The sequence below is a fragment of the Rhipicephalus sanguineus genome, chromosome 11 (genome assembly GCF_013339695.2).
Source record: "Rhipicephalus sanguineus isolate Rsan-2018 chromosome 11, BIME_Rsan_1.4, whole genome shotgun sequence".
Taxonomy (NCBI): Eukaryota; Metazoa; Arthropoda; class Arachnida; order Ixodida; family Ixodidae; genus Rhipicephalus; species Rhipicephalus sanguineus.
The window spans coordinates 5,312,376-5,334,418 of record NC_051186.1 but is presented as its reverse complement, the minus strand read 5'-3'; the positions used below and the strand labels follow the sequence as shown (position 1 = coordinate 5,334,418).

The 22,043-nt window shown below is 45.6% G+C and overlaps 2 protein-coding genes across 2 annotated transcripts in view; one reads left to right on the top strand and one right to left on the bottom strand.

Moving 5' to 3' along the window:
• The window catches only part of LOC119374375 (probable 4-coumarate--CoA ligase 2), a 37,098-nt gene extending 19,657 nt beyond the window's left edge, over window positions 1–17,441 (bottom strand). Inside the window, exons 1-2 of the mRNA XM_049410844.1 lie at window positions 17,358–17,441; window positions 15,615–15,820 (exon numbers count right to left, since the gene is read on the bottom strand). Coding sequence (XP_049266801.1) covers window positions 15,615–15,820; window positions 17,358–17,441 — 290 coding nt within the window. The remainder of the gene's footprint in view (window positions 1–15,614; window positions 15,821–17,357) is intronic.
• Window positions 17,309–22,043, top strand: part of LOC119374372 (probable 4-coumarate--CoA ligase 2) — a 70,967-nt gene continuing 66,232 nt past the window's right edge. The window contains exon 1 of the mRNA XM_037644465.2: window positions 17,309–17,964. The gene's annotated coding sequence lies outside the window, so the exon portion shown is untranslated. The remainder of the gene's footprint in view (window positions 17,965–22,043) is intronic.

Genomic DNA, 22,043 nt, shown 5'->3' with positions numbered 1-22,043 from the left:
GAATGTCTCGTGAGAGCATATACTTTCTCCTGAGCTCTACCGAGCGTTGCCTCCATGTACTGACTTTTTTCATATGCTTCCGAATTGTACCTGAGAAAATGCGCAGCACGCACTAGTGGGACAAGGCTGGAACTAACAGCGGAGTTAGTGTTCGGCCTACCATTTTCTCAGTTTTTGCTTGTGATGCCAAGCTTTTGCTAGTAGTACCAAGGATGGTTAGATTTGACTAGTTTTCTCCAGTTTCTGTCTGTTCCCTAAACTAGGCATGTGTCACGTGGTTTCGGCGGGAACATGTTACGTGATTAGCTGTAACGTGATGTTGTGATTTCGGTAACGTGAGTAGCTGTTGCATGGTTCTTGACGGGAACGTGTCAGGTGACCAGTTGCTTCATCATTTTAGTCGCGTGACAACGGTTATATGATATCACGTGATTTTTGGTCAGGTGACTAATTATTACGTGATGTGATGTTATTTTATTCACGTGACGTGCTACGTGATGATACGTGTTTTTAATCACGTGTCTAGCTGTTACCTGGTTTTGGTGCGAACATGACACGTGTCTAGATATTACGTGGTTTTGGCGGATGTCCCGTGCGTAGCTGTTGCGTCACGTTACGTGATCTTGAGTCATGTGACTAGGTGTTACGTGGCTTATGGCAGGAACATGCCACGCGACTAGCTGTTGCGTTGCCTCACGTGATCTTAGTCACGTGACTAGTTACGTAATTTTAGTCACGTGACTAGTTGTGTGACGTTACGTGATTTTAGTCACGTGACTAGTTACATAATGTTATGTGCTTTTTAGTCACGTGACTAGTTGTTACATGATGTTGCGTGATTTCTAGTCGCGTGAATGGTCGTTACGCGATGTTACATGATTTCTGTTCCGTGACTAGTTGCAGGGCTGGGCAAATATAATTTCAAATTGTATCGCGATACGGTACAAGATACTCAGTCAAGAAGTATTCGACATGCACATACAAGATGCCACAACAGTGATTGTATCCGATACCATAAATTCCAATTGCATCTTAAGACACTTTGATACACTTGCAAAATTGTTACTAAACGCCAATGCACAAAAATGTTCGCTTGCCAATTTATTAACTCGAACCAGTTCTGTTTCACTTGAATGAAATATCTGCTAGTATCTCAAAAGCTCTGTATTTCGTGCTCAAGGCATATTACTTTCGTTCCGAAACAACTTATTGGCGTTGCTTTAATATAACAGCTCTTTATACACTTCGCTGATTGTGATTCTTGCTTGCCACTAATTTTAATTGGCGCAGTCGCTGCTCTGCTTGTCGACGAGCTAGCGGGTTGTCATCTAATCACAAGAACTTCAATAAAAAGCCTCCGCAAGGTTGTACAAATAGCGCTGGGCAGTTCTACCTTGCCCGTAAACGTATTACGGTTTTCGCAATACCGGATCACGAGGCAGTCGTACAGCAGTAAGAGCGCTGGCAGCGACATTATTGGGTAAGCATCGTGTTTACGCAGCGAACATAAAACTGCAATGACTTTTCCATTCTACTTATCTGCTGGCGTAAAGTGTTGGTTAGCCACGTACTTAGCAATGCGCAATTTTAACAATTTTTCGTCTACGAGAGAACATGTGCTAGCCCAGAAATGTCGCAGATGTATTGTATGTTGCACAAAGCGCCGAAGGACACCGCCGTTATTCCCACTATGCTGCCACTTATAACGAGGATGTCGGAACGGAATGTTTTTCGTTTCGGTTTTACTCTCGTTCCACCGCAAAATGTTCCGTTGCGTTTCTGTTCCGGAACGAAAAAAAAAAATGTTCCGTAAGGGTTCGTAACGGCTTTTTTGTAGCAAAAAATTTCAAGTTAAGATAGCCATAAAAACATTGGCTTCGGGATGTAGTTACTTGCCCTCCTAAGAAAGTGGGACAGGAGTAAAACACGTTCTTCAGAGGAGCAGAAGTAACTGTACCACAAATTCCTAACAGCTCGCACAAACCAGTATACCCTTAAAAGTGATACTATTTATTTTCTCAAAAGTAAATTACGAATATTTGGCGCAGGCTCAATGCTTTGTGTCAAGAGATTGAGTATGATCTCAGAAGGAGCACATCACTGAGTGCAATCTCAGAGGTGCAAGACCGCTGTTCGGATAAAAAGATCGCCAGGCCTGCGCGGAACACGCTGCACTGATACAGCGAAAGCTGGAGGAGCGGACTTTGTAGAGCCTTGCTTGCTTGGTTGTTCCTTGCATTTGGCTCACACCCACAACGGGGGATTGGCCAAGAAGCCGGCGTTGTAGACACTCTTGGAGCAACTAATGCAAGTACACATCCAAGGTGCCCACTACGCCATGACTCATCGCAATTTTTCTGAAGTAGAGAAGTTCCCACTATGACATTTTTCGTCATTCTTCGGGGAATTGTGGTACCCGCTACACATCTGTAAGGCATTATGCGCCCTTTGTGCTGTGCCTGATGACGATGAAGCATTACGGCTGAGCACTTTGCAGTGGCAGGAAAGCATTAAACCACAGACTCTTTGCCCAATTAGCATCGTGTGACGGATGGTTATTTTACTCTTCTGCCACGCTATATTACATATGTTAACACGATTCCTTGCCCGACATGACGCCTGTATAGAGTATTTTTGCGAAGAAGTTACAAGCACCAGCATGGCACGGTGTTGGAAGTCTCGATTTCCACGCACAGGGTTCGTGTTAAATTCCCGTCCGATCCTAGAAATTTGTTTCTCATTTCATTTTTCTTATTTCAAGCGACAGCGGTCACGGGCACCGGCGGCGGCGGACAATTGTGCCGCCAAAATCAGCTGTTGCGACCTCATGACTGTTTTAGCTGTAACAACTTCAGCGCCGACATGCCATCTCCACTTTGACCTTCGTGGCAGGCGTGCAAAAGTCCACTTGCATTAATATGAACATCTGGCTGCCACTGTTTTTTATTCGCACAATTTCAACATATCTTTGCTTTGGAATTCCTGCCTGAGGTACGCGCTAATACTGTACCCTGAGATATGCTCACATTGCATGAGCACAGTTGTCCTGGAATGCGAAGTTTTCTCGTGAACCGCAAAACGATTGACAAAATTTCGGTTTCACTCTAGAACGAAATAATAAAGTTTCGGTTACGTTTTCGTACCGATCAAAAATATCATTTCTTTCGTTTTGTTTTTCGGTTTTCGTTCCGTTCCGACACACTGCTTATAACTACAATTACCTCGTGCTTAGTATTATTAAAATCATTCAGGAAGCCTTAAAAAGAAAAAAATCACGCCATATCCACGGAATGAATGATGATAAGTGGGCGAAGCTCGAGAAGGGGAGATCATCGGTAAAGCCGTAACCCTCCCGTGAAAGTTCGCCCATTACATCATTAAGAAAGACGTGAGACTGTGTGCGTATATACAAATCAACTTTTATTTTGTTCTTTTATTTTGTTCGTCTACTGTCTACAGCCACCTGCTCCATCCGGTGACTCGCTGCGAAAGAGGAAGCGCGTCAAGAGCGATTGCCTTTTATTGCGTCAGTCACGTGCGAGTGACGTCATCATGACGTCACTCACACTAGCGCCACCTGCTGAGTGAGTCATACAACTAGGTGGTTACGAACCGGTCACAGAGGAAGGACAGACCCACGACGTAGTAAAGAAGAAAGAACACCACACAGGCGAACACGCACGAGAGTCACTCGTCAACGTCGTCTTCTTCTGCTACTGCATACCAGAACGGCATAATAGCTCGTGAGAAGCGCGCGTTCTGGTATGCACTAGAAGAAGATGACGTTGACGAGTGGTTACAAACCGGTCACAGAGGAAGGACAGACCCACGGCTTAAGGAGCTTCGCCCCTAAAACAAATTTAAGTAAGATAGAGAAGCGGTTCGGTATGAAACACAGTGAATAAGTATAGAAACCAACAGACGCGGCACACCCAAGAGATATGATTGTTGCGCTTTATATACCAAAACCACGATATGACTATGAGAGACGCCGTAGTGGAGCGTTCCGAAAATTTCGACATCCTGGGGTTCTAAAACCAAAATATAAGCATACGGGCCTCTATCATTCTGTCCCCATCGAAATGCGGCCGCCGCGACCTTCGGGTCAGCACTTAAGCACCATGACCACTAGACCGCCGCGGCAGGTAACCGCTAATAGCTGTGGCAATTAAGCATTTAACATAAGACCAAAGAAAATTCACTATCTATGGAAAATAGCGCAAAACCACTTGTTTTATAGAACGTTTCTCCAGTCGCTTGCCAACATCTCCTCATTCATCATTATTTATTTGGCCCTTAAGATCCCCTTAGGGGCATTACATGAGGGGGAGAACATTTCACTAAATAAAAAAAACAAAGAAAATAAAAAATCACTGCATATCCACGTGGTGAATGATGATGAGTGGGGCGAAGCTCCGGAGACAATCAACCGTAAACCGTGAATCTTCTGTGTAACGCCCTATCAATCATCACATAAAGAGTAAGAAACATTGTGTGTATATTACAAACATCAAACTTTTATTTTTCTTAATTAGTGCTTGGCTTGCGCTGTCCCTTCATTATCACGGCTTTGTGATCCGTGAAATTAAGGGATAGCGGTTCCTGTACGGGTTGCAATTGGAAATTTGAAAATACCTAGTTTATACACGTCCCTCGGATGGTCGTTGGTTTCACATGATCAAAGGACGTGCACGTGAGAGCATATTTGGCTGCCATACGTTGTATTACCACTCATTGTTCCTTTCGGTAATATCGACATTCAGGTCACCAACTAACACAAATGGTCTATTCTTGTACTTGTCATAATTACACAATGCCGTGTCAATGAATGCCTTGATATTCCCACTCGACAAATTGGGTGCAAGGTACATGGACATGATGATGCATCCATCAAAATCGATGGCAGCATATTCACCGTTGTGGCTCTGTGTCGTTGGTAGTAGTTCCAGATCTTGTACCTTTTCTGTTTGTTTGACGTATACCGCCACATCACCTGCAGGACGCTCTGCATCATCGATTCACACGACTGGAACGTATCGTTTGATATACAGTCTTTAGGCGTTCCACGTCTCGGTAAGACAGAAAACGTCCACCGCAGTAAGTATGGGGTCCCGTTCCACATCGTCTACAAGCTTGACATAAAACCAGCTAGGCTTACATGGTAGGCGGGAAACTACAGAAGGCAACAACAAGTATAGAAAACATAAGAGGACGGCAATCTTTTGCCAAGACGTTCGACCACTGCAAAGTTAACGGCTATCTTGTGGGTGGGTCTCTGTAGCCTTGTCTTGCATCCGCCGACTGCGAGCGAAAGAGAAAGCGCGCCGAGAGGGAGCCTCATGGAGCGTTACATCTGAAATGTTGTCTTCGGGCGTCGTTGAAATCACGAGACGTAGTAAAGAAGAACGCCACACAGGCGAACACGCACGAGAGTCTCACTCGTCAACGTCGTCTTCTTCTTCTACTGAATACCAGAACGCGCGCTTCTCCCGAACTAGAGGTGGCTACTACAATCAAACAAACGGAGGATGGACAGACCCACGGCATAAGGAGCTTCGCCCCTAAACGTAGTACAAATACACGAGCAATACGTTTGCAGAATCCGAGAACAGACGCACAGAAAATGTAGTCATACAAATATAAAAACATGTGCGCACAAAATTTACACATACAAAAGCACAAAATAGAGTGACGGTCGCAGAGTTTTAATGGGCTTCCAAGTTTAAGTGAGCTTTTAGTAGCTATTTGAATACACACGAGTCACGCTCTGAGACGATGGCTTCCGGTAAGTTATTCCATTCCTCGATGGCGACAGAAAGAAATGACTTGTTGAATGCAACGGTCCTACCGAAAGGACGTTGGAGGCTTCTGGAATTAAATAGCCGGCGAGAGTAGCGGGCGGGAGAAAGTAAGAGAGAACCATGCAAGTGAGGAAAAGAATAATATAACTTATGAAATAAACAAAGTAGACAAACTTTACGTCTCTCAGCTAGATTCTGCAAGTCTAAAGACTCCTTAATAAAAGTGATGCTGGATGAGTGAATGTAATTGGACATAATAAACCGGGTAGCGCTATTCTGAACGGATTCCAAGAGACTAATCAGATAGGTTTTGTGAGGGCTCCAAACGGAGGACGCGTATTCGAGCTTCGTACGAACGAAGGTTACGTACGCAATCTTACGGACTGTAGAAGGGGATAGGCATAAAGTTCTCCGGATGTAACCAAGCTTCTTTGATGCGTCAGTTACTAAGTGTGTGATGTGATCCGACCACGTGAGAGGGTTAGAATTAAGCACGTCAAGGTATCGGTAACTCTCGACATATGCCAAGTTCGTTGAGTTTAAATTGTAGACGTATTCCGAGTTAGACTGCTTGCGAGATACGCGCATGATTTTGCATTTGGAAACATTGGTCTGCATCATCCAGAGTGAACACCAGTTTTCAGCTAAGGTAGATCGTTGACATATATAAGGAAGAGTAAGGGACCGAGCACTGACCCCTGAGGGACACCGGCTTTAACGGGAGCAGCAGTGGAGTGAAGACCGGCAATGTCAGTCAACTGAGATCGATGTGCTAGGAAGCATCGGCTCCATGACAGGTTTAAAGGGTCCAAGTTCAGACAGCAGAGTTTGTTTATTAGTCGTTGATGAACGACACTATCGAATGCTTTAGAGAAGTCAATCTATGTGACGCGAGTTTTAAATAGAAACTTTCAGTTTAATTGGAGGTCGGTAGTGAATTAGAAAAGCTGAGTTTCGCAGGGCAAACCAGGTCAGAAGCCGTGTTGACTTTTCAGGAAAAATGAGCTATTATCGAGGTGGTGGGCAACGTGCGAATAAATAATGTGCTTGGGAGTTTGCAGGCAATGCATGTCAGCGAAATAGCACGATAATTAGATAGGCTAGAACGGTCACCTGATTTGAATACTGGGGTTACCTTAGCTACCCTCCAGTCCGCAGGTATGGTACCTCTAAGACGGCTCCTAATAATTTTCGTTATTATACTGCAAACACAATTTCGCTATTTTACTATGTAGTAAGCAGAATTTTTGTTACTTAGGCACGCGCAGATATATTTGTCCTCAACATCGCTTTGACATAACAATAAACTCAAGTCGTGCATATGTGCGCAAACAGTGAAATGACGCAGACAGTTAAACGTGAGAATAAAGCAAAGATCCTTAGCAGCACGTTAAAGGCGTATTGCAGTAAGCAGACGCAAAAGGCGCATTGCAGTAAGCAAAACAATGCAGACGCATAGGTAATGTGTGGCATTGAAAATGCGGACAGCTTAGAAAGAGCCTGTGCCAACAATCAAATCATGACCTTAATAACTCATTGAATAAAAGAGAGTCACGCCAAGATAGCTTCTGTTAGCTGAATGCTTGTTATGTTAGATGCAGCATCAGTCCCGGTAGTTCTATATATGTTAGAATCTTATTTGCATGTAAGTCATTTTCATTGCGTGTAAGTCAAACATACATCCACGAGATTCTTCAAGTCGCCGATGTGTGAAATTTACGAGACGCAAAGCAACCCCATTCTTGCATTCTTCAGACTTCGTAACGAAGTACAACACAAGAGAAACTTCGATAACGACACTACAGAGGCATCAGAATTTGTGGGAAAGACGCCGCACGCATTGGAGTGCGTCGCACAGGACAGTGGCTAAGAGCCAAGTGTCATAGCACTGACACAACTAAAAAAAGTCGCAGTTTCGCCGCAAGGGCGAAGCAATGAATGCGATAGCAAGAAAAGCGGCCCGTGATGGACGCGCTGCGACTACCGTGCGTCCATCACTACCCGGCAGCTACTAGACAGTTTTAATTTCACGTACGTAGGGACTTCTCATACGCAAACGTGAAAAGTACACGTACAGTGTCGTCCACTCTTAGGGTGAACACGGATCAGCATGGCCGCGCTCTGCGCATCGAAACGAAACGGCGCAGACGCTTGGGAACGTGCTCCTCTTGCTGTACTACAGGGAAGCCATCACGGGCGTGCCAGCACCGGCGTTGGCTGGATGCACTGGCGCTCCGCAGGGCGCGGCCACGCTGAGCCGTGTTCACCCTAAGAGTGGACGGCACTGTACGTTACGTGCACGACATCTGAAACGCGTTTAGCTACACGTACGCGACGCGCGGTGAGAGCTACCACGTAGCTCTGCTGAGAATCATGAACACTGCGGTAGTTTGTTCGAGCGCCCGCGCGAGCAGACAGCGGAAGGGCAAGGTTCTCGCTACGCAAATATAAGAAGAAGCGAGAGAGCTGGCCGACGCCTTTAAGTGCGCCCGTTAGAGTGCCTCGATGCGCGCGCCCCCGCTTAGAGTGGTGTCAGCTTTTGAAAGGGCAGGTGCCGCCTCCTCGGCCTCGGCGGCAGCGCGGTCGCCATTTTGAATCCCGCGCCCGGTCCCTTTTGCGTGACGCGCGTGCTGTTTTTAGGTCGGTGCTCGTTTCCCTCCAGTTTTATGCGCTCGCTACCGTCACCATGGCCGGGTGTTGCGTGCCGCAGTGCACCAGTCATTCCAGAAACACTGGGAGCTGTATCGTTTTAGAAAATACGAGGTTTCTTTGGACAGTAAAAATCAAACGTGACAAGCGGCATCCGAAGAACACATTATGCACTTGCAGCGTAAGTTTCCGGCCGGTATTTCGAATGCACGTTCAAGGATAACTTCTGCCGGTGTTAACATTGCGTAATAAATGGACATACTGATATCAGCCACATGCTTAAAATGCTTTGGTTCACGTATGCATGAATCCTGCATTTTTCTTCGCAAACATTCTTTACTGCACTTGGTTGGTCCTGTATCTGCCTTTGATAATCGCTTTCGCTATTTTTGTTATTTGAAATGTATCATGGAATATATTAAGCGTCTTTGTCTGCAGATCAGATCCTTCTTTTTTCCTAATAATAATTATTTGTGAGAATTTACGTCCCAAGAACCCTGATATGATTATGAGAGGCGCCGTATATAGTGAAAGGCTCCCGAAATTTTGACCGTCTGTTGTTCTTTAACGTGCACCTAAATCTAAGTACGCGGGCTTCTGTCATTTCACCTCCATCGAAGTGGGGCCGCTGCAGCCGGGATTCGATCCCGCAACCTTCGGGTCACCAGTCAAGCACCATAACTAAAACCACGGCGGGTTCTTGTTTTTTGTATTCCTTTCCGTGTTTCAAGTACGCCTTCTGTGCTGCTCTGATGCCCATGTATGTGTGCAGTTAAATGTTTTTATCTTTCCCTGTTTCTGTGTTTCAAGGTTACATTTTCGTTCTGTCTTCAATAATTACGCAGTTCCCGTTTTTTTAATCATTTACGATCACTGTGAATCGTCTAGTGGCAGCTGTGTTTTATTGTATAATTTACGTTTTATTTGTGTAATTGCTTCTGTCAGCGCAGCATTAATAGAACAAATAAATGGCCTGTACACTGGATACACACACACACACACACACACGCACGCACGCACGCACGCACGCGCACACACACACACACACACACACACACACACACACACACACACACACACACACACACACACACACACACACACACACACACATTCGGTATCTTATTTCTTTGAGCAAGCATAATTTATTTATTAATAATGTAAGCCCTGAAGGCTCATACAGGAAGGCGCATACAAACAGTTAATTCTCGCGAAGCGTCTATACAAAGAAGACGCATGAAAACAACAAGAAGACGGGGAAGCATTGTGTACAGTAGACACGCTATGTAAGTAAAAAAATACAAGAAACAAAGTCAAGTTGTACAATGAGTACGTCATGGAAAACCAGTTAACGAAATAAAAACTCACAGGCTCCTTTATGCGTTCGCTTAAGACGGCTCGTAAGCGAAAGCCATCTTCTTCTCAGTTTTTTGCGCACCTAGCGTAGTTTTGCATTGCCTCCAAGATCGGTGGCACCTCACCTAGTTTTGCACTGCCTCCGTGATCTGCCCACTTTTGACCAAGCTACGATGTCATGTGACAACGGCGTCATATGACGTCACGTCAAAATTTGTGAAGCCTTGATGGCGTCATATGGTGACGTCATCACATGACGATGGTTTTTTTGCATTCCTCGTCCCTGACGCCGCGGTACGCTGACGCCGTAGACGCGGCACGCCAACGGTCAAATTTCGCGTTTGATGAGGCATTTAAGGCTTTCGTCTTAAAAATACGTCCGCCACGATGGTATAGTGGTGACGGAGCTCGGCTGCTGACCCGAAAGTCACGGGTTCGATCCCCGTCGCGGCCGTCGCATTTAGGTGGAGGCGAAATGCTAGAGGCCCGTGTACTGTGCGATGTCAGTGCAGGTTAAAGAACACCAGATAGTCAAAATTCATGGAGCCCTCCACTACGGCGTGCCTCATAATCATATCATGGTTCTGGCAAGTAAAACCCCAGATATTAATAAAGCAGACAAATAACAGACGCCGTGCCTCTGCCGCACAAAGTGTAAAACAGTATTGGAAACGCTCAATAATATGTGCATGCAATTGGGCATGCGAAAGAAACTGCAGATACAAAAAGTAGAAGGAAAAACGCACTGATACTGCGCGCATGCAAAGTTTTACGGCAGACTACTCAACAACGTATTCATCGTTTTGATAAGGACTCAAGGTGCAACTCGAGTGCCGATACAGTAGCGGCTACAGATTGTGAGCAAGAAATGTCAGCAATAATAACGATAAAGAAGCTTTCGTTACATTTTAGCAGGACATTCGCATCATACTGCCCCTCGACCCTTTATTCTGTGTACAATATGTATGATGCCATTTATAATAAACGAGTAAATTTTTTGCAAACTTAGCAAAATGAGCCACCTTAGTCGCGCTTAGGTAGCTTCGCAACACTACTTTAAACGATTGTTTGTGTATTTGGAATGCGGAGCTTACGAGAAAATTAAGGCTTTAGACTTTGTCGTTTCCGGCGTAAGGAAGAGGATTGGTTTTCAACATACCTCTAGTGCATAACACATGCAGGCCGTCAGCTTACATGAATTACATGCTTCCTTAATAAACATTTAGGAACAACCGCCATAAAAGCTGCCCAAGCTTCAAAAAAGAAAAGAAAAAGAGAAAGCTCACTAGCGTGCACTTATTTCGGGACGTATCCGCGCACCGCAAGCGCTTTGTGTAGCGCGTTTCGCATACTGCCGAGCGGCGGCGGGATTCGCAATGGCGGCCGTCGTAGCAGACGACGCGCCTGTCCTCACCCTCAGCGGAGCGCGCGGGCATCAAGGCACCCTAGCGCCCGTGCGCTCCGAGCGCCATCTCGCTGGTAATGAAGAAACGCTTATAAGCGCCTCCGTCTCGGAGGACTGCAAACGGTAAAGGGTGTGTATATAAGGCTCGCCGTTAGCTGCCAGACGGACGTACGCTTTGTGGAGCAGTGCTTAGCGCACGGCGCTGCGAATTCAGAGGTCGCTGGTTCGATTCCGCGCTTCGGAAGCATTTTTCTGATTTATTTTTATTTGGGATATTGATGTATATATACATACTTATACATATACGCAGCATGACGGCGGCGACGGCGACGGCAAAGATCAGCTGAGACTGTCCATATAATTGCTATCGCAATAAAAACGAGAAAACGAAAGGTCGACTGGGCGTAGACGTTCGCGCGCTTGTCTGTCTAGACGATGCGAGAGTTCCGTGACTCTGCTCCATCAACAGGGACGCTCAGAGCTCATCGCCTGCCGTCGCTTGATAACTCTGGCGGAAAGGTGAAATAATATCACTGCCCTTAATTTAATTCTGGTGGCTTAGTGGCAACAGTATAATATAGAAGCGGAGTTCAGTCAGCGCTTATTATTTCGCACGGTGTTGCTGCGATTGCGGTATCTTGTATCTTAAGATACAAGATACATTCTTCAATGTGTCACAAATATAGATACTGACACATGTCTTGCGAGACGAATCGCGATACAGATACAAGATACAGAAAGAGGATCTAAGATACATGTATCTTCGATACTGCGCAGCACTGACTAGAGTTTACGTGTTGTTATGGGATGTTTATTCACGTAATATACTCACCCATCGTAGTTATTCCGTTCCACGGCTGGACAAATCGAAGCACGTGTTGTGAGAGCGAAGCAGGAGATGCCGGTTCATTTCTGTTCGTACTACCCGGCGCAACTAGGGGTGTGCGAATATTCGAAAATTTCGAATAACGAATCGAATAGCATTCTATTCGATTCGGTACTCGAATCGAATAGTACATACTCGAAATACCGAATATTTTTCGAATAGTTTTCGAATAATTAGCGCCGACGGGAGAACCCCAAAACAATGAAACTTTGGAATAGTTAAAGGCCATGTTTCTTTTTTTAATCACTAAATTACCAGCATGCATGCAGCCCAAGCTTTTACGAAACTATCGACGCTATATTGATTACCGTATGAAGCCCCCCCCCCCCCCCGGTTTTATTAAAGCTCCATACTCGCTCAGTTTTTAGTATGCTGCCTCTGCATCGCATTAATCAGTTCCTGTCTTCATCTTGTAAGAACTGAAGGTGCACCTGCATTCAGCTTCATGAATAGCAATAGATGCAAGGGTTGTGTTTGCGTAAATTGTTCTTGCAGATACGGCTTTCAACACCGATGTCTACATGCGTTCAGTGCCGAGGACCATGTTGCGATGGCAGGTTTGTGTGTTTCATTACCGCCTTAGGTGTAGGCATAGTCTTCGGTTCAAAACTGTTTAGATTTTATGTCTCAGTTTTATTTAAAAGCAGGCGACAAAGTATCTGCAGTCACTGCTTTATTTCAACCTACAGTTAGAAATATTTCGAAGGTTGTGGTCGCTGCTGTATACGAGCTTACCTCAGATTTCATAACTGTGGTATTTTGAGTCTGTTAAAAGTAAGCGCAACGCTCTTTGGTGAAAGTTCGTGAATATTTCTTTCAAAAAAAGCAAAAAAAAACGCTGCGGAGTTCTAGGACCGTTTTGAGAATGGTTGTCTTACTATTCGAAAACTATTCGAAAAGTATTCGATTAGTATTCGTGTTCGATTCGGTGTCATCACTATTCGATTCGTATTCGATTCGGTTCCAAAATCCACTATTCGCACACCCCTAGGCGCAACGAAAGCTTTCACAGCTGCCCTAATAAAATCCCCTTGGACTCTTGCAACGCTTCTAGTTATGGGCGCGTGCAAATTAGTACAAAATGCTATGCCAACTCCGGTTAACAGGTAATGTGAATATAAAGATAGACAATAGCACCATTATCACTAATACAATATCGACACATTGCTTATTACGCCAATATAGAACCAGCGAATTGCAAAAAACAATTAATGACACACGATTGAAACGAACGCATCCATGACATATAGATTGCTCAAGAAAGCATGGAAATTTAGGACCGTCTTTTATTGTGCACAGCAGGTTATTGAGTATATTAGCTCCATTTTAGGCTAACCTGAACTTCCGTACAACGTGTCAAGAGGTGGGATGTTATTTTTTTCTATTGTGCGCACGTTTGTCGAGGGGCGTTATATTGGTATTTGAAATCGCGTTAAACTCCCTTTAACATTAGTATTACTGCGCGCACGACTACAACAAAAGTCGATTGTTATTCTAAAGATAAATGCCACAGCAAAGCATGTTACACAAACTTAATGTACCACTCTTTAAAATTCGAACGGGTGCAGGCTCTGATGTAAAAGCGGGTATACAACACATGAAACGCGACAGGATGATTAAGCACCTATTCTACTCTATGTGTTCTTATTCACGACTATAAAATATTACGCTTTGTTTCCAAGAGATAAGTATTGTGCGGTGCACTCGCTGTACGGGCCGAAAGCCAAAGGCTAGCTCTTAACAGACGTTTTTTGATAGTTAACTGGTAATAAAACAGCTGAGACAAAAAAGATACGTGCCACTTTAGCAGAGGCAGTAAAGTTCTTTACCAAACGAAATCCACTCGTTAAATCTTTACGTGAATAAGAAAAAAGAAAATTCATGGACACGTATGAAAAATTCAGACATTTCAGGCAGACAGTTGCTGGATATGGCAGTTTTCGTAACCCGTTAATCGTGCGCCTATTTTTAAATGTCTTTTTTTGTAATTCAAAGGGCGTGTTGTTCCATGCTCTTATGACAATAAATTTCAAGACTCCCTACAATTCACGTCTATGCTGTAAACAGTTGTCCGGGGGGGGGGGGGAGGGGGTATGTTGAATTTGGTGAAGTTTTGTCTCGTGTTGTGCTAGCATTTGATTGTACTTATTGCGCCAGAAGCTCAAACGGCACTATGTGAACTTTACCAAAATGGGTGGACTAGTTTTAATTATTCGAGAAGGATCATTTATATGGCTGGCTCCGCTTTGCAGCCTTCCAGCAGATTTAAACTGTGGGTGAGTTGCCACGTCGTTAGAGCGGATTCCCGATTTACAAAGCTAGTCCCTTGTCAGATTTTCGCAACAAAATTTCACGTGGCTAAACATGTGCTCTACGCGGCAAATGTTGAGCATCGAGGCCCTCTAAAATTTTCCGAGTCTGGTTTTGGGGTCATCACGTGAATCAGGAAAGGTGGGCTGCTGCATTACGCCTGTTGCAGCTGACACTGCGGCTATAGTTGAGGCTGTTGTCTGTATCGCCGCTGCGCTTGTTTTGTTAGATAAAAGTTCCTGTTGCGGGTACAGCCCTTGTAGCCTGAAGCTAGCTCGATGTTTCAAATTGGCCACGGTGTCTTCTTCACAGCGTGGGCTTGGTTCAAACCCGCTGCGGTAGCCTTGTGCTCATGGCGCTCTACTGCTGACTCAAAGGTCGCGGGATCGAATCCCGGCTGCGGCGGGCGCGTTTAGATGGTGGACGCAAAGTGCTAGAGTTCCGTGTGCTGACATTTCGGTGCACGTTAAAGAACCCCGGCTGGTATAAATTTCCAGCGCCCTCCACTACAGCGTCTCTATAATAATCATGTCATAGATTTGGGGCGTAAAACCCAGGCAGTAGTAGCGGGTTTGATTCCCTTCCTGTCAGGGGTATCTGGTATATGAACGGAGAACCACCTCCGCCACATGTCACTCGGTTGTGACGGTGACGAAGGCACTAGTCAAGCTGGTGAAGGTTAAACCGCTTATTGGGCGAACCTATGCGCCGTGAAACAAAACACTCACAGCACACTGACAGCGGCACCGTAGCTGCTCACAATAACAATGAACCACAGCAATCATGTACACGCGTTGACCCTTTAGTCACAAATTTCAAAGCGGAACGCAGATTTCGAACCGCCGAGGTAGCCTAGCAGCAATAGGCTGTCAAGCTGTTAGACTTGAGGTGGCGGCTTCCACTCTCGACCAGTCGGTCGCATGTCGATGGGGGCGAAATTCGAGAACACCCGTGTGCTTAGATTTACCTGCACTCTAGAGAGCCCCGGGTCATAAAAATTATGCCAAAGTCATCCACTACGGTCGTGGTTTCAGCAAGTAAAACCACGGAAATTTTTATTAGTACTATCCTTGAAGGAGATTTTTCTAAGCCAATAAATATTCATCTTCTAGAACACACAAGTACTGATGAGCATGCATCAACTTGTTATGTATGCTTATAATTTCTCTAATCATATGCTTAACTTGAAGGTGTGAATGTTACTTACTTCGTCATATACAAGTTTGCCACCAAACTGTAATGAGATATCTCCATTCCCTTGGCATGACCCGTCGTCCCGGATGAGTAAAATAGAGCGAGCGTGGTCCCTTTAGGATCGTCAATATGCACCTCTTCGAAGTCGTCGCTGTTCAGGTCAGCGAAACCTGACACGGACACAAAGCCAGGAATGGAGTCGCCAAGTACGAACAGACCCTGGAATATGCAACGGACACATTGTGTAGCCGATGATAAATGCGCGCGGAAATATTATGCGAGTATTTCCTCATACAGTCATACATACATGTTACCTCATTAAAGGTTTGATTACTCTAGGGCACTCTCATCTTGCGTAATAATGGCATAATGTTATTACAGTGCGGGGAGCCGGGGAAATTTATTTTTTCTCTGGCAGCACAGCATAAACGCGGGTGTATCAGGGGTCATGATATTCGCCAAACCAGTGCGCTTAGTGTAGTATTCCGCTTTAAAACGAGCATTAACCTCCGGCTGCAGCAGCGGTGATTTTGGCTGCTGATACGAGTCAATTGCTAAATTGTTTTTATGGAAATAAAAATAATAAATGAAGGAGTTGTTACCATTGCTTCGTCACGGCTAGTCCTTTCCACTTGATTGTTAGGATATAAAAATTAGGGAAAAAATAATATGTATACATATATGCAGTCCTACATTGGGTAGTTTCAAAAGCTCTCGTGTGAGCACAGCACACATGACAGTCGCGGTGCACACTTTCAACATAGTACGCTCAATACTCATCACAAATATGGGTGTCTCGATTGAACGGGCTCGCACTGGGTTCCTTGCGACTGCTGTATCATAATTACTGTGATAACAGTTGTTGTATTCTAAATATTTTCAACATCAGCGGGAATCAACGCGAACACGTATAAAACAGGGAACACGCAAATTACTGATGCGAGGGTAGCGGTGGGGACTGCTGTCGTTGTGCCCTCTCCCATGGCTCATACCCACAACGGGGGATTGGCCGGGAATTGATCATATAGATTTTTAACTACTTTGAGTATTCATTAATGATAAATAGAAAAGAAAACATACGTAAAAAGGAGAGTGCGCAATAATTGTTTATTCGAACATTTAGATTAGACACTTTAATCGCTATCCCCAATAGCTGGCTTTGTACTTCGTTTCCGTTCGCTACGATCAGCATCCATATCTCCCATTACACCGATTCACCTTCGACTCCTGCTCATTTGTTACTTGCGTGAAAATGTGCCGAGCAATGCTTTATATACGTTTTTTGATGTGTCCAATTTTTTGTGCTCGTGAGCAACGAAAGAAATCGCCCTTAGAAAGTTCCGTTTCGGTCTCGCTTGACGCGCACGTGACGTCGACGCCGGGTAAGCGCTCTAGTTACTCACTCCATTCATGAAATAGGGCAGCAACTGCCGGGAAAAGACGACATTGGTATGCGATGTTGTGAGAAACGTGAAAGTTCCTATAAGATCGGTTAAATAGCAGTCAGTAGGAGCGCTCCTCCGTGGGTGAAATGCGAACGTACGTGTCTGTATTCGCCTGTTAATACCTTCAACTTATAAGAGAAAGTATTTCGCGTGCCAACAACGGTTGCAGACATTCTCTCGAACCACAATTTCCAGATGGCACATAACAACGCAAAGATAACATGAACTAACATAACACAACATGAATGGGTGGCGGCGGCGGCGGTGAAAAGACGTTCGCCTAATCAGCTCTTTTTTGCTATCCGGACTACCTGAAAACGGCTGCCGTGGCTGCGGAATCGCATCTTGACGTCACTGAGCCTGCGGAAGTGTTTACGTGTTTCCGGCGTCGACATCGTGCCTGGACACACGGGTGGCGGCGGCGGCGGTGAAAGGACGTTCGCCTAATCAGCTCTTTTTTGCTATCCAGACTACCTGAAAACGGCTGCCGTGGCTGCGGAATCGCATCTTGACGTCACTGAGCCTGCGGAAGTGTTTACGTGTTTCCGGCATCGACATCGTGCCTGGACACACGGGTGGCGGCGGCGGCGGTGAAAGGACGTTCGCCTAGTGAGCTCTTTTTTGCCTATCCAGGTTGGTTCCCTGCATCTCGGCGGGCGGTGTTTCACGGTTCCTGCCTGGTTGGAATCGTCGCGCTGGAGCTGCTTTCCAAAGCGACGCTCCTTTTCAACGTTCACTTTTTCTTCATCCATCAGACCACCCGAAAACGGCTGCCGTGGCTGCGGAATCCATCTTGACGTCACTGAGCCTGCGGAACTGTTTACGTGTTTCCGTCGTCGTCATCGTGCCTGGACACACGGGTGGCGGCGGCGGCGGTGAAAGGACGTTCGCTTAATCAGCTCTTTTTTGCCTATCCAGGTTGGTAAATTCGCTTATTTTCTTGATACCGCCTTACCGCTACCGCCGTTGCCACCGTGTTTCTTTGCTTTGCTGAGTGCTCTGAGCTAAATGTGCTTTTTTTCCGAACTGAATACTACTGCACTGTGTGCGAACTGAGTGCTACTGTGAATCGATGGACCACGTACCATGGCAAGCACATGCCAGTCTTGTAATGAGCCCCTCCCTTGCGATGGACGCGTCCTGAAGTGCAACGAATGTGAGTCCTCTTACCATGTTGGCAGTCGTTCTGGCTGGCCGGAGTCGACATTTAAGACTAAAGGTGAGAGCGGTCGCAGGGCATAGCGATGTAGTGCTTGCCGTTCATCAAAAGCGAAAAGTGGCGAGAAGACTAGCATGGGCTCTGAGTTAGCGGTTTGTTTGGCAGATATAACTAGGAGGCTTGATGCATTGGCAGGGCTGCCGGCTCAGGTTGGAGAGATTAAGGACTCAATCCAGCTATTGTCACAGAAGTACGATGACATCCTGAGCCGTCAAGGTAAGCAGAAAACAGTCATCAGTTGTTTAAAGGGGCCCTGCAACACCTTTCTTAGTTATATTGGAATAGTCTCATTATTGACGTATGACTCTTCACGAGTCATATGCCGCAAAAATTTTTCGAATCCGTCAAGTCTAAGTGGTGTTACCAAATTATAGAGATCACGTTCCGCAGCTTTTTCCCGCAACTCAACGCAGCGAGCGCGCGGAAAGCTGCGCGCGGCGTGAAGGGGAGGGGGGAGGGCGGAGGTGCGAGGAGGCGACGTCAGCGCCGGCGGCATTTTTTTTCATTTTTTTCTCTCTGGCGTCTCGGCGCAACCACGTGGTCTGTGGCGCCACTTCCCGTCGGCTCGCGCGGTCGTCGTCGAGCGGCGGACCGTGTATCGCGCGTGCTTGAAAACTGCGAGTCGGTTTGGTAATGTTGGGTGTGCACCTCGAACTGCCGTACTATTTTCATCGCTCTGCCAACCATGGACGCAAACTTGCGTGCGCGTTTGGAACGAATGACAGCTGAGATGGGTTTCGACCCACACTCCGATACACCGCCTCTTCGCACTGCTCGCGCTTGAATCGTATTCAACACGGCAAAGCTGCGTGCACCCTTCTCCCAGTGGCGGTACTTCGATGCTGTTTGCTCTTCGAATGCGGGCGCACAGCGAGTGCGGGCTGACAACAAAGAACTACAGACTAGAAGAAAGGATCGTGGGGCATCGAGCCGGCGCGGACCCATCCCCCTGCTGTCTGCAGCTACCGTGAAAATGCGAATCTGCTTGGTTGCTGTGTCGCGGTTTCTCGGGAACCTGAGACTACGGGGAGGGTACGCCGAGGTACGGCTCGATGACATACTGAACAGACAGCGAACGGGACTCTCGCCATACAGCGAACACAGGTATCCTAAGCTAGCCGGCGCCAGCGTTGTTATCGGAGAAATGCTGCACCGCTGCCTCGGTCGGTCGTGAGAACGTGCCGACGATGCAGTTTCCAGCTGACGAGGCAACACTCGAACGGCTGCCACTCTCAACGGCAACCGGCGATGGTTAAAAGCACAGAAATATTCACGATTTCGGCACTGCACATGGTGAAAAAAACGTAACCACGCAACTACGAGCAGACGAGCTGTCGGTGAGACCGGAAGTGCTAATATTAATGTTTGATCGGTGTTTTAATGACATAACACAATATAAACATACATATTATCTACTTATTGAACTCAAAATTAACAACCAAGGTAATAATGAGGGTGTTACCGTGATTAAAACATCAGCCAATGGTGGAACTGCCGACAATCGCGTCATATATTGCGGACTAATACATCATTTGTCGAGAGAAGAGGGAGCGATTTTCAGCTGACTTTGAGAATTTATTGTAAATTCCAGGCAGCTCGCTTCGCTATAATATTTGGCTCGCATATTCTCTGGAGCCTCGCCTACCGATTGGCAGCGCTTTTTGACCCTGCTCAAAAAGTGTTGCAGGGCCCCTTTAAACAAACGCGTTGGGAAATTAGAGGCGGACTGCACCTCAAGTGACATTCAACAACTGAAAGCTACAGTGAATGATCTCGAGTTTCGTAGTCGGAGACTAAACATTGAAGCTCAAGGCATCCCAGCCATGCCAAACGAGGATTTGCTGCGTAGGTTGAATGATGTGGCCAAGATTGCTAACCTGCCAGAGCTGACGGGGAATGACATCGGCGCTATCCACAGACTTCGTCAAAGCCAAGCAAAGCACCCGGAATCATAGTTCGATTTGCCCAACAATCAACTCGTGATAAGTGGCTGGGAAAGCCCTAAGCTTCATCGGCTGTTTCGATCACTGAGAACATGACCCAGCAAAACAGAGAGCTGCTGCGCTGCGCAAAAGACTGGACACAGAACAATGGCTATCGTTTTTCGTGGCATTGCAAGGGCAAGATTCTCGTTAGGATAAGAGAGGGTGATAACGCAGTTGTCAGTCGTTGTTCGGCCGACCCTGATAAGCAGTGATACTGTTACCCGCATTGCACTGTTGCCCTCGTGATATTCTTTTGATATTCTTTTTATCATGCTTCCCTCAACCGCACCTATAGACCTTATTATTCTTAGAAACTTGTACGACACTTGTGAAAAAAGCCTCAGTTGCGTTCATTTAAACCTTAGATGGGGTAGGAATAAACAGGATGATCTCGAGTATTTTCTTAGTGAAGCACAACTATGCTTTGACGTTATGTTTTCAGAAACGTGGTTTGCTTCGGAAGATGATGTATTTACGTTTCTAACTTACAAATCGTAGTACATGAACCGCACAGGCAAAAGGGGTGGTGGCGTAGCTATGCTAATATCAAGTTCAATAGACTGTGAGTTGGTGTCTGAATTCTGCTGCATTTCTCCTTTTTATGAAATGCCTACTATGAGATGTGGTACACCAGTCTTTTGTGTATGTTACCGCCCTCCTTCAAATAATGTCAGTTTTTTTTTCTTTTTTAGACTCTGTTAGAATTTGTAAGTGAAAAAAAAAATGCCTTCATTTTAGGTGGTGACCTCAACATCAGCATGTTAGCTGACGGCAGTGTTAAATTAGAACTTGAATCAATGTTAAGCTCGCATTATTGTCAAAATGTTATAACGGCGCCTACGCGAACCACCTCCCAATCAACACTCTTAGATCTTTGTATAACCAACTTTCATCCTTCCCTCGTTACGGCTGGCACTTTAATTCACAACATTAGTGACCACATGCCTACATTTATGTTTGCAAGCCAACTCATTGACGTACCCAAACAAGTGCGCGCAGAATTTTCCTATAGACTTATAAATCATAAAACATTGACCCTTTTTAGAGAACGCTTAGGTAGAACCGACTGGAGCAATGTGTTCGCAGCGAGCGCCCCCAATTTAGCATACGATTTATGTATGAACACGTTCTCAGAAATATATCTTCAATGTTTTCCCCTAAAGACGTTTAAAACATCTTTAAAAAGTCGGAAACCTTGGGTAAATAATGAATGTCTTTAGCTTATAAGAAAGCGGGACCAATTGCTCAAGGCATTTATAGTGAGTAAGTCCCCTGAAGTATCTCAAGGCATTTAAAAAGTACCGAAACTTAGCCACCAAACGCCTTCGTGATAAAAAGAACTATATTATTCGAGCCTGTTTAACTCAACACAAGGGCGTACAGAAAACGTTTGGAAGGCGCTTAACAGTAAGCTTAGCATTGCACCGGAGCCAGTAACGGAAATTGTGAAAGATGGATAGAAATTGAAGGGCCTGACTTAGCTGATGCATTTAACGACTTCTTTTTATCAGTTGGTGGCACTACAATCAGTAGTACCGCCTTAAGATATATGAATATTCGAAGCAACCAAACAATATTTGAGAGCCAGTTTCTGAGAGTGAATCAGTAGCGACATTTTTGACACTCAGTAATAGCACAGCCGCTGACGCGGGCAATATTCAAATGAAACCTGTTAAATATGCTATTGACATACTAGCACCCTGCCTTACCGATATTTTTAACATGTCTGTCCACAGGACATTGCCCGCGAAACATGCAGATAGCAAAAGTGACAGTTATCTATAAAAAGGGTC